This window comes from Neoarius graeffei, chromosome 15, assembly GCF_027579695.1.
Source record: "Neoarius graeffei isolate fNeoGra1 chromosome 15, fNeoGra1.pri, whole genome shotgun sequence".
Classification (NCBI taxonomy): Eukaryota; Metazoa; Chordata; class Actinopteri; order Siluriformes; family Ariidae; genus Neoarius; species Neoarius graeffei.
The window spans coordinates 54,821,166-54,836,487 of NC_083583.1; the positions used below are offsets into that span (position 1 = coordinate 54,821,166).

General features: G+C 42.5%; 1 protein-coding gene across 2 annotated transcripts in view; it reads left to right on the forward strand.

Annotated features, from left to right (window-relative positions):
* The window catches only part of sgta (small glutamine rich tetratricopeptide repeat co-chaperone alpha), a 30,531-nt gene that overhangs the window by 7,913 nt on the left and 7,296 nt on the right, over positions 1–15,322 (forward strand). For both annotated transcript variants that reach the window (XM_060941656.1, XM_060941655.1), the window contains exons 7-11: positions 4,542–4,680; positions 4,771–4,833; positions 6,504–6,541; positions 10,465–10,560; positions 10,667–10,786. In XM_060941656.1, the coding sequence (XP_060797639.1) occupies positions 4,542–4,680; positions 4,771–4,833; positions 6,504–6,541; positions 10,465–10,560; positions 10,667–10,775 (445 nt within the window). In that variant the 3' untranslated portion in view covers positions 10,776–10,786. The remainder of the gene's footprint in view (positions 1–4,541; positions 4,681–4,770; positions 4,834–6,503; positions 6,542–10,464; positions 10,561–10,666; positions 10,787–15,322) is intronic.

Below are 15,322 nucleotides of genomic sequence, written 5' to 3' on the forward strand. Positions count from 1 at the left end.
AAACACGTTGACTGTGGAGGAGGGTGTAATAACGGCCCTGTTAAGAACTGTTTGTCCCCGTGCCATTTTGAAAATTTCTTTGTGTCTGCCTTGGCTACACTACTCCCATGAGTTCCAGTCATCCAGCTCCGTGAGCTCAATGACACCGGCAAAGCTCACAAAGTATGTAAGTGACAACTAACCGGCGAAACAGCATCTCCTGTGCATAACGTGTCCCTTAGCCATCACATCAGCTTGCACAGGCACACACCAAGTCTTCCTCCTGAAATACACTACCATTTCTTCTGTTCGGATTAAATGGCTAGTCTTAATTTACGAATTGTTTTCTTTCAAAGTCGTTTTGTGAAACTCGTTTCATAGTAATTTCCTTTACGTTTGTGTGTGTGTAATTGATTTCAAATCATTTAAACCTGAGAACCTAATCTCATTCATGCATATATCTCATCTCATTATGTCTAGCTGCTTTATCCTGCTCTACAGGGTCGCAGGCAAGCTGGAGCCTATCCCAGCTGACTACGGGCGAAAGGCGGGGTACACCCTGGACAAGTCGCCAGGTCATCACAGGGCTGACACATAGACACAGACAACCATTCACACTCACATTCACACCTACGGTCAATTTAGAGTCACCAGTTAACCTAACCTGCATGTCTTTGGACTGTGGGGGAAACCGGAGCACCCGGAGGAAACCCACGCGGACACGGGGAGAACATGCAAACTCCGCACAGAAAGGCCCTCGCCGGCCACGGGGCTCGAACCCGGACCTTCTTGCTGTGAGGCGACAGCACTATTTATTTATTTTAGTGGTATGCAAAAGTTTGGGCACTCCTGGTCAAAATTACTGTGAATAGTTAAGCAAGTTGAAGATGAAATCATCTCCAAAAGGTGTGAAGTTAAAGACGACTCATTCCCTTTATACTTTTAAGGAAAAACAATTTTTTACGCTACGTTCACACTGCAAGGCTTAATGCTCAATTTCGATTTTTTTGTGAAATCCGATTTTTTTGTGAGGTCGTTCACATTAACAAATATATGCGACTTGTATGTGATCCTCAGTATGAACGAAAAGCGACCTAAAAGTGTTCCGCATGCGCATTGCAGGATACGACGACGTCACACGCAGTGAGCATGGCCAGTGTTTACGGAAGTAAAACCACCCGGTTGCGGTATGACCCATCCAATCTAGCTTGAATAGCTGCATCCCCCCAAATGGAAATCAGCTCCCTAACCTCTGCGTCCATTGAGAAGATTCAGAACCTTCACAGCCCGAAGCGTCCCTCGCATTGATGTCATGCGCAGGGGCGCAGATACGTTTTTTGAACTGGGAGGGACAAAAAACTGGGGGGGACAAAGCTGCCAGCAAACCAACCCCGATATGCCTGTCAAACTTGTTAGTAACCATAGCAACCAAGCTCGAGCTCGCAACCTGTGCAGTCTGCGCAGCTCAACCAACCGAATATCAGTCTTTGTTTTATGTGAGTTGTTGCAACTATGTATACACTGCCGTGCACCTCAATAAACGGAATGGTAATTAGTCTTTTGATTTTTCCGTGAGGTTTGCCTTATACAAAGAAAGACAGCATAGACGTTTTTTCCTCCCTATAAGTGGGGGGGACCGAACGAGGTGAATTTAAATCTGGGTGGGACGAGTCCCACCCTCTATCTGCGCCCGTGATTATGTGCCATGTTGTTGTAACTTTTTTTGAGAGACCCGCCGCCTACTTCAGCGCAGAATAGTGACGTTTGTGGCTTGTTGATGACGTGTAAGTCGGATGAATGCGACCTGGCGGTTCAGACTGAAGTCGCATATGAAAAGAGCGGATAGGGATCGGAATTAGGACCACATATCCAAACGGCCTGGGTCGGATTTGAAAAAATCGGATCTGTGTCGTTCATATTGTCAATAAAAGATCGGATACAGGTCACATATGGGCGAAAAGATCGGATTTGAGTCACTTCAGCCTGCGGTGTGAACGTAGCCTTATTCTCATCTTTTACATTTTCAAAATGACAAAGGAAAAGGGCCCGAAGCAAATGTTTGGGCATCCCTGCATGGTTAGTACCTAGTAGCACCCACTTTGGCAAGTATAACAGCTTGTAAACGCTTTTTGTAGCCAGCCAAGAGTCTTTCAGTTCTTGTTTGAGGAATTTTCATCCCTTCTTCCTTGCAAAAGTCTTCCAGTTCTGAGAGATTCCTGGGCGGTCTTGCACGCACTGCTCTTTTGAGGTCTATCCACAGATTTTTCAATGATGTTCAGATCAGGGGACTGTGAGGGCCAGGGCAAAACCTTCAGCTTGCACCTCTTGAGGTAGTCTATTGTGGATTTTGAGGCGTGTTTAGGATCATTATCCATTTGTAGAAGCCATCCTCTTTTCAACTTCAGCTATTTTACAGATGGGGCTATGTTTGCTTCCAGAATTTGCTAGAATTTCATTGAATCCGTTCTTCCCTCTACCCGTGAAATGTTCCCGGTGTCATTGGCTGCAACACAACCCCAAAGCATGACTGATCCACCCCCATGCTTAATGGTTGGAGAGGTGTTCTTTTCATGAAATTCTGTGCCCTTTTTTTCTCCAAACATACCTTTACTTGTTGCTACCAGAGTTCCGTTTTAACCTCATCGGTCCACAGGACTTTTTCAAAACGCATCAGGGTTGTTTAGATGTTCTTTTGCAAACTTCTGATGCTGAATTTTGTGGTGAGGACGCAGGAGAGGTTTTCTTCTGATGACTTTTCCATGAAGGCCATATTTGTGCAGGTGTTATTGAACAATGTACCACAACTCCAGAGTCTGCAAAATCTTCCTGAAAGTCTTTTGCAGTCAAGCGGGGTTCTAATTTGTCTTTCCAGCAATCCTACAAGCAGCTCTCTCTGAAATTTTTCCTGGTCTTCCAGACCTTATCTTGACCTCCACTGTTCCTGTTAACTGCCATTTTCTTAATTGCATTTCGAACTGAGGAAATGGCAACCTGAAAACGTTTTGCTATCTTCTTATAGCCTTCTCCTGCTTTGTGGGCCTCAACCATTTTCATTTTCAGAGTGGTAGGAAGCTGCTTAGAAGAACCCATGGCTGCTGATTTTTGGGACTAGGTTAGAGGAGCCTGGGTATTTATAAAGCTTTGAAATTTGCATCGCCTGGCCTTTCCTAACAATGAATGTGAACAAGCCATAACCCTAACAAACTAAGGTCTGAGACCTTGATCAAAGTGATCGGAGTGCTCAAATCTCCTAGGGTTCCCATACTTTTGCAAGTTACTCCTTTCCTTTTTTCACTCTAAAATTGTACACCGGTATTGCTTAAAATGTTGAAAAGTGTGTTTCATCTTTAAAGTGCATATTCTGGACCAATTTCAGGGTTTTTTTTTATATGAAAGTATGTTGCTTTACACACTCATCCAGAAGAGTAATTTTGCACAAGGCCATCTGTCTACAGCAGAAAAAAATAAAATAACAAAACACATCTGGAAAAATCCCAAGGGAGTCTGGAGCCAGATTCGTGACGTCACCTGCGGAAGCGCCAGCAGGCTGCGCGAGCTTTGCATGGTTTCAGTGCACAGCCTGTGTAGACCAAGCGCTCCCATTTCTCTCTCATTGTCCGGTCTTTTGGGAAACGATGAGCACTAATCCCATCAAGATTGGTGTTGCTACACCCTCCTACGATACATCTGTTAACCATTTTAATAATTATGCGATTACGTTGAAGAAATTTGCAGAAAACCACCAGGTCGTTTTCTCATAAACAAACCGGCGCTGACGTAGGATTCAGAGGGAGGCGTCCCGCACGCGATGTCACGAAAATCAGTGTTTCCCAGGAAATCCAAATGCCAAGTTTTTTCAGAGGCGGACCAATTCGCCTCAAATGGCTCGATTTCAACTGAATTTTTCTGGTATTGTGCAAGGTAAAAAAATTGCAGAGAATGCAGAATGTTACAGATATTTGATCAAAGTTTAATATAAAATAGGAGAATTACATTGATCTTGCTCCTGAATTTACCCGTGATATGCACTTTATGCCTTTTTGGAGTTCATTTCCTCTTCAACTTGCTTAACTGTTCACAGTAACAGTAATTTTGACCAGGGGTGCCCAAACTTTTCCATACCACTGTATAACTGCAGTAACTCATGCCAGTTATCTTTTGAATCCTTTAAATTGTCACAGTGAGCGATGTACATAAATTGTGGTGTTCTCGTAGCTCATCTTTCTGAACTAGCTGGATTTTCATAAATACCACATTTTGTGTGAATGCTTCCGTAAACGATTTGTGAATAATTTCACTCCTGTTCAGTTTGAGAAATGAGGCCCACTGTGTTTACTGTCTGTCTGAGGGTAGTGCCAGTGGATTGTTGAATTCTTTTGTGTACAGAGATGTTCATGCTTTTTTTTTTTTTAATATAAAGGTTTCTTTCATTTTCATGACTCGTGTTTTTATATGGTTTATTAATTCTGTGATGCAGTTAATTTCTTGTATTTGTGTTTCATGAGTTGAAGATGTGTCTGTGATAATGTTATAAGATCTGTATTATATTTTCTTGTAATCAGGTTGGCGCTTTCGAGTTTGAACAAACATAACGAGGCTGTGGGCTACTACAAGAAAGCTCTGGAATTGGACCCTGAGAACGAAACATACAAATCAAATTTGAAAATTGCTGAGCAGAAAATGAAAGAAACGCCAAGCCCAGTGAGTTCTCATAAGTGCACATTTACAATCAGTTACTGGGAATCGGAAAGGACTGTTAAATTCACTGCCTTGAGTTTTTCTCTCTCGCAGACAGGAGGGATGGGCGGTGTTGACCTCGCTGGTTTGCTCAGTAATCCCGGTTTCATGAGCATGGTGGGTATTTTTCCCCTCACTGAGAACTACACTGTATAGTCAGAGGTTTGTGAACACCTGTCCTTTACACCCACGTGCTTTTTAAATATCCTGTTCCAGATTTAGTCCCTGCTTTGCTGTTGTAATAACCTCCTCCCTTTTGGGAAGGATTTTCTCATTTTGGAGCATGAGTGTGGGGATTTGGCCTGGGGTGCGTTTGGCGTTCCAGTTCATTCCAAATGTGTTCACTGGGGTTGAGGTCAGGGCTCTGTACAGGCCACTCAAGTTCTTCCATGTCTTACTGAAGCTTGCTTTGTGCTAGAGGTCTGCGCGGGTCGGATTTTTCAGTCCCGCTCCCGCCCATGCCCGCATTGTGCAGTCCCACTCCCGCCCGCGCCCGCAAAGAATTATGATTTTCAGTCCCGCGCCTGCCATATTTTGTCCCGCTCCCGCCCGCAAATCCCGCATGATGCAGACGTTCGCGTTATTTCTCAGGAAAGTTCTTGTCTTGACACAGCGTGATGATGCCTCGCCCCCTACTTTGAGTGGATTTCAGCATAAATATCTACAGCTGATGTTATTATTTACCTTGTTTTGGAATTCAGCATGTACTGTCTCTAATAATAATAATAATAATAATAATAATAATTAGTGCTGTCAAGAGATTAAAATATTTAATCGGGAATCTCACATTTTTATTATATGAGAAACCATTGCAATTCTTTGATCAGCATAAAAAAGTGAATGGGCTTGCTTTGTACCAATGGTGTATGGTTTTTTTTTTTTTTTAATTGCAAAGCAGAGTTAGTAAGAGAAGTGAATTGATTTATTGCTTGAGTTAGTCTACAACTTCAGTCAGAGAGACATGTTACACAGTGACGGTAGGCTTGACTCAATGCTATCCCAGAAATCGTTCCTGTAATATGCAAATTTGGCCGCCTCTGATTGGACAGCCAAATTTGCATATTACAGGAAGGATTTCTGGGATAGCATTGAGTCAAGCCTACCGTTACTGTGAAACCTGTCTCTCTGATTAAAGTTGTAGACTAACGGAAGCATTAAATCACTTCACTCATGGTTCTCTTGCTAGCTGGGTGTGAACTGTGAGTCATTAGAGTGATCCATGGCAAATTTATGATGCTATTTCTCTGGCAATCTGACTCTCTCTGCAAATTTAGGCGTCTTAAAATGTTTTTATTAATGCCAAATAAAATATCCAGCACAAATTATATATGATATACATAAATTAATTTATACATTTCATTTCAAACACATTTTTAGTTAGTAGGACTGCAGCTTATCACCGCTCCTGCCCACGCCGCATATGTGCGCTCCCGCCCGCGCGCGCATATGTGCACTTCCGGTCCCGCCCGCAATTAGCTTTCAAAATTTGTCCCGTGCCGCACTGCTTTGCGGCGGGTCTCGCGGGACTCCCGCGGGAGTGCAGGGCTCTACTTTGTGCACAGGGACGTTGTCATGCTGGAACAGGCTTGGGTTTGGCTAGTTGTAATACTGCAGTTATGGAAAAACACTGTATATATAATTGTCTGCTTGAAACTTTGTGGCAACAATTTTTAGGGAAGACGCACAGCGAGATGTCCACAAACTTTTGACCATATAGTGTACAGTATATCCAACAACTGTTGGAGACAGGTTGATAAAATTACTAATGTGTGTTTTTTGTTTTTCAGGCTTCTAACCTGATGAATAACCCACAAGTACAACAACTGTGCGTATGATTTTTTTTTTTTTTTTTTTAATTTAATGATTTTATCTGTAATGAGCCACTGACTGACACATTGATCATCATCAGAATAGTGGAACAGACGATTAAATAAAATAGTGCTATACTATATCGAATGAGGAAGGCCATTCAGCATTCACGGTCCAGCGCACTGCTTCAGCTCATAAAAAGTGGAATGAGTTAAAAACTGTACTCTCAGATCGTCAGATAAAGTTGTCCACACGTGTAAAGTTTCTAGCCGCTTGTGTTCGTAGTTGCCTCACCTACAGTACTCAGGCATGTTATCTTAATGCCTCACAGCTGGCAAAGTTGGAATCCACACGGATGAATTTTTTCAGAAAACTTGCCCGCAACGGCTTCAAGAGTGTTAATCCTGAGTGTTAAGACTGATGCCCCTTTTCCACCAAAGCAGTTCCAGGGCTGGTTCGGGGCCAGTGCTTAGTTTGGAACTGGGTTTTCTGTTTCCACTGACAAAGAACTGGCTCTGGGGCCAGAAAAACCGGTTCCAGGCTAGCACCAACTCTCTGCTGGGCCAGAGGAAAGAACCGCTTACATCAGCGGGGGGGGGCGGAGTTGTTAAGACCAACAACAATAACAAGACCGTGAAAGATCGCCATTTTTAAGCGACGAGAAGCAGCAGCTGTACAAACGCAAAGTCATCCATTATTATTGTTGTTGCTGCTGCTGCTTCTTCCGTGTTGTTTTTGCTTTGATATTCATGCCAAGGTTTATGCAAACGTAGCGACATAACTGACGTATACAGCGACGTAATGACGTGGCTTCCCTTAGCACCGCGAGCTATGGAAAAGCAAACTGGTTCTCAGCTGGCTCGCAAGTTGAACGAGTTGTGCACCAGCACTGGCCCCGAACCAGCCCTGGAACTGATTTGGTGGAAAAGGGGTATAAGAGGTAGCGGTAGAATCCCAGCTGTAGAGGAGGACGATGTCAACTGGTGCTACAAATACACTAACAACGATATACTCTTCCTCACCCGCTCCTTGTCAATCTGTACGTTCTACCTTACTCAACAGCTGAAGTATATTGCTCATGTTACAAGACTTTCTAATTCTGCGCTGCAAAAACAAATACTGTTCCGTTCTAACAACAAGCCGTACACTCGTAACATCTGGACAATCTATGAAAAATTAACTGGACTTGCCTCAGTCCAACTACAGAGCGAGATGCAGAACAGAGGTTCCTGCTCTTCTTGGATGAGAGAGAGATGCACCGATACCACATTTGTGAAAACCGATACGAGTATGAGTACTATCATTTCAGTACTTGCCGATACCGAGTACTACCGATACTGTTGATGTGTTTAAAATATAATTTTTCAAAAATTGCAGCATTTGAATATTTAATAGGCCTACTTTATCTATTTCCCGTGGATGTTGTTTTCTAACTGGAGTGATCATGCACACGGGTTCACATTGACAATCTCCGCTGCTCCAGAAGCGCAGAGTAGCCTTGAGTCCACGTCACACAGCCAGACAGCGCCTCTTCACGGTAGCGCTTATCTTTTGCAACATTGTTACAATAATGTTGCAAAACCTAAGCGCTGCTGCGCTAGGCCTACTAGGCCTACATAACAATGTTGCAAAAGAAGCGCTACCGTGAAATGAAGAGGCGCTGTCTGCTGGCAGTGTAACGTGGACTACAAGGCTATCTGCGCTTCCGTGTGCAACCTCTCTCGATTGTCGCGCAACATTCACTCCCAGAAAACTACACTCATTGCAAACAGCCTACACAAAGAATTAAATATTTAGCTGCTGCAATTTCTGAAAAAGGCTGCTATTTGGATTAGATTACAATGTCCAACTTTCGAAGTCAAGAAAGACTTGCACTCTTGCAACATGTAAGACCGATTGTTGATGAAGGGAGGAGAGAGCAGTGAGTTACCACATGCAGCGTGATCATTTCACTCCGCTGGTCACTTACCCCCTCTATCATCGGCCTTCCGCAACATTGCGGTCTTGGTTGACTTAAGGGTTGTTCTGGTGGTGCGCTTAAACTACTCCAATTACATTTAGCAACAAGACAAGGGCGTGAAAGGGAGGAGCAGTGACCATCGCAACATCACAGAGAGCGCACAAGATAACAGTGGCGGCCGGCGACGATGTATTATTTAATTTCCATCGCCAGTAATGCAGACTAAAATATGCCCCCCCCCTCCTCTCATGTGCGCACATCCTGCTGTGTGCTGCAGGAGAGTTGAATGCTTCGAGCACGCTCTTGTTCAGTCGCAGAACTTGTTAGGCAGATGCTGTTGCTGTCCATTCGCAACATCGCGTCCCATGCTCGTGGAGCTCCATACCTGTAGATGGGACGTCAATTTCCTTGGTCTTAGCGTTGCCCTCAACTGAAACAAGTTGGAAAACTCAATCAGCCATTTCTTAAAGCTCTCTCTCTCACTCTTAAACTCTCCCGGTTGGACTCGTACTTAAAAACTCTGCCGGTTGGATTCACCTATACAAAAATCCGATTTTCATTTGTTTGTTAGTGAGTAGCCTGTCCTACAAAACCCTTACCTAAGCGAATAGCCAACATTAAAAAAGGACAACGTTGGGGATCTTAGCGTAGGCCTATCTGCGTATGGCAGCGAAAGGGAGTGGAGTGTGGAGAGATGTTTAAAATGACAGTGTTGGGGAAAGATGTTGTGACGGCACTGTTTCATGACTACGCAAACACATCTTCGTCATGGAAAAATGGGTTGTTGTCGAACAATTTTTTTTGTCTTCTGACGAAATTAGCCTACGCTCAATGCTTGAGATTTACAATTTTTTTCCTGGGAGAGGCTTTTTTTCCTCGAACGGACGCTGGCAAAAGGCGCTTCACGGAACACTATCGGCGCATGGTATAGCCTATCATATTATGCTCAAGCCTGAGCTCAACAATGCTTCAGTTTTTTTTTTCTCTTTCGAATGGAACAAAAAGCGCTGCGGGGAACATTGGTATCGGCGCATGGGATCGGCACTGGTATCGGTTCATGGTATCGGCAACTGTTTGACAAGTACGAGTATGAGTATATTAGTGGAGTATCAATGCCGATGCCAGTATCGGTATCGGTGCATGTTTAGGATGAGATCCTGGGCACCCAACCTGCTGTAGCAGCAGATGGGGAACATTGACGATGAATGCTGGAATTGGCTATTACATTGCAATTATGATTAGTGCTATTATTAAAGTGCATATCACGGGTAAATTCAGGAGCAAGACCAATGTAATTCTCCAGTTTTATATTAAACTTTGGTCAAACATCTAACATTCTGCAATTTTTTTTATCTTGCGCGATACCAGAAAAATTCAGTTGAAATCAAGCCATTTAAGGCGAATTGGTCCGCCTCTGAAAAAACTTGGCATTTGGATTTCCCGTGAAACATTGATTTTCGTGATGTCGCGTGCGGGACGCCTCCTTCTGAATCCTACGTCAGCGCTGGTTTGTTTATGAGAAAACGACCTGGTGGTTTTCTGCACATTTCTTCAACGTTATCGCGTAATTATTAAAATGGTTAACAGATGTATCGTAGGAGGGTGTAGCAACACCAATCTTGATGGGATTAGTACTCATCGTTTCCCAAAAGACCGGACAATGAGAGAGAAATGGGAGCGCTTGGTCTACACAGGCTGTGCACTGAAACCGTGCAAAGCTCTCTCAGCTTGCTGGCGCTTCCGCAGGTGACGTCATGAATCTGGCTCCAGACTCCCTTGGGATTTTTCCAGACACATTTTTTATTTTTTTCTGCTGTAGACAGATGGCCTTGTGCAAAATTACCCTTCTGGATGAGTGTGTAAAGGGACATACTTTCATATAAAAAAAGAAAATTGGTCCAAAATATGCACTTTAAATGCTTACATGTGGCTAATGCTCAGGTTTTGATTTTTGTAACGCTGCTCTCTGATCTGTTCAGGGTGTCAGGAATGATGTCTGGATCTTATGGGCCTATGGGTGGCACTGCAGCCCCGACCACAGGACCTCCAAACGACATATCGGGCCTTATTCAAGCGTAAAGCTTACACGCCTCTACTTTTCTGAGCTAACACATTTAAATTGCTGATGTACGGTTTGATGGAGCTTTTCTATTGAGTGAAATGTGTATTTTATTTGCACAGCGGCCAGCAGTTTGCACAGCAAATGCAGCAGCAGAATCCGGAGCTCATCGAGCAATTAAGGAGTCAAATCCGGAGCCGGCCCCCGAGCGCAAGTAATGAAGAGCAATGACACTTGAAGTGGTAAGACTTATTTCTGTTTAAGTGGCTTTTTTTTTCCCCATAGTGCATATTGGCACTCTTGGTTTCAGAAAAAAAAAAATTGTGGTTAATTACAGTAACTGGGTCTCCCACTGAAACGAACGTGTAATTTAATTGAAGGGGTGGACCTTATCAAAAATGGTCAATTTTTTTTCCAACCCTTGCTACATTTACTTTGTGCAGCTTATCAGCACTGAGTCTATTTTAAGGCTTAACCCTTTGGTGACTGACCCCTTGAAAATGGTTCCTCCAGGAACCATGACGTTTCAGTTGTCAAGACAACGGAAAAACTAAAATACAAATACAAGAGCATTTTGTTTTGTGCACAAGAGCATTGTGACGTATCTTTCTGTTTTTGTATTTTAGTTTTTCCGTTGTCTTGACAACTGAAACGTCATCGTTCCTGGAGGAACCATTTTCAAGGGGTCAGTCACCAAAGGGTTAATGAGATTAGAGAATACAGAGCAAGAAATCTGAGACTCCTCAATATAGGCTCTCTCCACGTTCTTCCGGGTCTTGGGTACTCTCATGGACTCGTCTCCTCTTCAGTTCATGCGACAGGTTTTCATTTAGGTTGAGGTCAGGGGACTGAACACTTGTTTCAGTCATCAAACCATTTGTGTGTAGAGTCGGCTGCATCATTGTCCTGCTGGAAGATCCAACCACGCCTAGCTTGTTAGCAGAGACATCCAGATCTTCAATTAAAAGCAACTGGTACTTCAAGTCCGTTGTTCTTTGTGTCGTAACAAAGTTTGCAGGGCTTTTAGAAGGGAACTCGCCCCACATCTAACATTACAGTACGTTCAGACTGAAACGACCCATATCCGATTTGTTGTGAAATCCGATTTTTTTGTTAGGCCGTTCACATTACCAATTATATGAGACTTGTATGCGATCTCCAATATGAACGGAAAACGACCCAAAAGTGTCCCGCATGCGCAAATTGACACGTAATAAGCACATCTACGTAATACGTAAACCAAAAAAAAAGCGCACTCTTCAAGTTTGCAAGTAAAGCATGGAGATGAGGCGAGACCTGGCGATGTGGTTTTTGTGGCGGCGGCAGAACTCCCACAATAATCTGATTAATGTGGGCAGCAGACTAATGAGACCGAAGGTGTCAAATTACTGGAAATTTCCAGAACAATCTTATCTTGTAATACAGGATGGTTTAAGTTATAAATCAGTTATAGAAACTGTTTTATTTAATCAGGCTAACAGATCAACATCCAGGTCCCTACCAAATCCACCATTAGCTTGATCAATTCTATAAAAGTCTATTTAAATTCTGAAAACTGTACAAATGTTGTTGTTTTCCACCAAAGAGGCGGGATTAGCCAACGCAGAATAGTGACGTTTGTCTCTTGTTGATGACGTGTAGGTCGCATGAATGCGACCTGTCCGGTCAGACTGCAGTCGCATGTGAAAATAATGGATATGCATCAGAATTAGGACCACATATCCAAGCGGCCTGGGTCGCATGTGGAAAAAAAAAAAATCAGATCTGTGTCGTTCAGATTGTCAATAACAAATCGGATACAGGTCGCATATGGGCAAAAAAATCGGATATGGGTCGTTTCAGGGTGCAGTCTGAACGTAGTCATAGATCTTCCACCAGCTGTAACAGTGAGTCAATTACCCTGTCCACACTAGGGATTTTGTACCGACCGATACAATACTACTTTCGTACCGCAACACCTGTCCACACTAGCAACTATACCGGTACTGTAGTGGCATAACTGTATCGGTACGAAGCCCACAAATGTATGGGTTTCGTACCGGTACAGTATCGGTACTGTAGCGCTTCGCTGTAGTGTGGACAGATGAAGCGGTTCTGTATCGATACAAATATAATGCGCATGCGCAAAGAACCATTCCTACGTCTTCTGGGTTATTCATACAATACGCACGTGCTTTCCAGCTGTAAATAAAACGTCAAAATGGCTCAAAACGACCGTGGAGCTACATGGAGCAAAGACGAAGTTGTTTGTTGAAACACACGTTTGATGAAACACATTGTTTCATCCGCCATATTCTCGGAAGGAAGTTACTCGGTAACCACGGAAACATTTCGCGCACTCGCATTTCAACTACCATGAAAGAAAACCGCAAACATTTCTTGCTAGTGTGGACAGATGCACTAAACTGTACCGCTATACTTTTGTATCGATACAGTTATACCACTATCGTACCGGTATATATGTGAACACAGCTAATGTTGGCAAAATGCACTTTAAAAAAAAATCTCATCTGACCATAGAACGCAGTCACAGTTCCTGTAGTGTCGAGTGAACTCCAAGTGCTTGGGTTTTTTGGTGTAGGTTATTTTTTTTTTTCTTCCCCGGCATGCCTCTCAGATTGATTGATTGGCATGGAGATGATATCTAATTGTAGATCTGGAGACCCACGTTTGTTGATCCAAAATGGCACTATCTTCTGCAAATCCACTGTGATCCTTGGAGATTTTTTTTTTTGGGGGGGGGTCTCTTTTAACCAGCCTCTTCACTTGGCACAGGGACAGAATCCACTTGCATCCTCTTCCAGTCAGGTTCATTACAGCTCTGGTTGTTTGTAAGCGTCTTAGCTCTTGCCTCAAAGTGGATAACATTTTCTGTTACGTAGCTATTTTTATACCCATAGCCTGATTGATTTTTATTTATTTGAAATGAAGGTTGGCACAAGTATAAATTGGAACATGCTTCAGGTACATAATCATAAATTGTTGAGGAGAGCCAATATTTAGCTGCTTTTTTTTTTTCAAGCTATCTTTTTTCCAAAGGTGCGACTAGTTCTGAAGCGGAGTACATCTATACATGTTTGAATTAATTGACAGGTTTGTCAGACATGTATTATTAAAGGATAAATAATGCACAGTGCTGTTTTTCTCTGTGAACATTTAAATAAATACCCGGATACCTCTGCCTTTGTATCTAAGGAAACTTAATTATATAAATTGGGATAAGCTTAAACCAGTTTTTCATGCTCGATAATATTGAGATCACTAAAGGTCTGGCTGAGTTGACTTGTAGCATTTGCATCAGAGGGTTTGTGGTAAAATACAAATCGCTGGGGGGGGGAGAAGGCTCAGATATCAGTTTATTTAGTAGTCGTTTAAAGGTGTGCTGCTCAGGTGCTATTGACGGATTGGAGAAAGATTAACTTGCATTAGAGAAGTGGAATGAGGAAACTGTGTGGAGGAAAAGGGAACTGACCTTGACCCTGAACATAACATTCCGTCAGTGAAATGAGCGTGTGTGTACCTGTTGTAGGTGCAATAGGCTTATCAAATCAGTCTCATGTAGAGCCAATGATTTTCCGTTTCAAAATCTGGCTTTTTCCGTTTCGGACAATGAAATTCCGTTTCACAATTTCAGTTCAAAATTTGTTTTGTTTGGTTCCAATTTAGTAATTCTGACAGGCATAATTTTACTTGGGTTTCAAAGTATTGCATCTCTAGACACAAATGGTCCTTTGCATGATGAAGTCATTCATGAAAAAAAAATATAATAAAACAATTACACTGACCGTAAGCTGATAAATTGCATTAATAAAAAAAAAATTAAAGTGGGATCATGGATTGAGACAACTCAAAATACTTTACTTGACATACTGATAACAGATAAATCAAGAAACTAGGATCACCGTTAACTAAAAACCCATCTCATATATAATATATGCAGTATAATAGCATATATATAATATTGAGAGTACTGATAAATTAATAGGGATAAATTAATATTCAGTAATACTTACTGAGCCTGTAATGACAATACTCATAACTGACCGTTTAAAAATATTACTCTCTCTCCATCTTTTTTTAGTACACCACAAACTCATGAAACAGTTTCCTAACGAAACACAGAACACACTCTCAAACAGACTAGAATAGTTTAACTTTGATTGTAATGACAGTCCTGAATATTCCTTGCAGATCAATCATTGGGCGCTCTCAGAGTACCTCGAAACACTGCTCGATATCGCCATTATGATGGAGCATCATAAGTTGTTTAGTGTCGGTCTCCGTGAGACTGAATCTTCTGTCATTTAGAAGATGTTTATACATGGAAAAGGAGCGCTCAACGTCCACACTCGCCACTGGCAACCATATTAATTCAGATTATAACCTAATAATGGAATTATAGGCTATAATTAAAAACTAGCCAGAAATTAATGAGTAAGTTCATCAGTTTTACATTATTTAATGTAATGAACTAGGATGCATTCGTTTCTTTTTCGTGGTCGCCATTCTGGTTGCGACCCGGCTCATTGGCTGGCTAGGTGTGCCACAAGCCAATCATCGACAAAGCTGCCTTGACCGGAAAGGCATGTCTGCTTGGGTGTTAGTGGTAGTTACGCAGAAGCCTTCTGCGGCAGTTACACTTTGACACGTGAGCAATGTTGAAAAAATGAATACAAGCGCAGATGTACTAAAAAAAACCATTATTTCCAAAAATTCCGTTTGGCAGTCAAAAATCCGTTTCGCTATAAAAATTCCGTAATTTCCATCCGTTTTCCGTG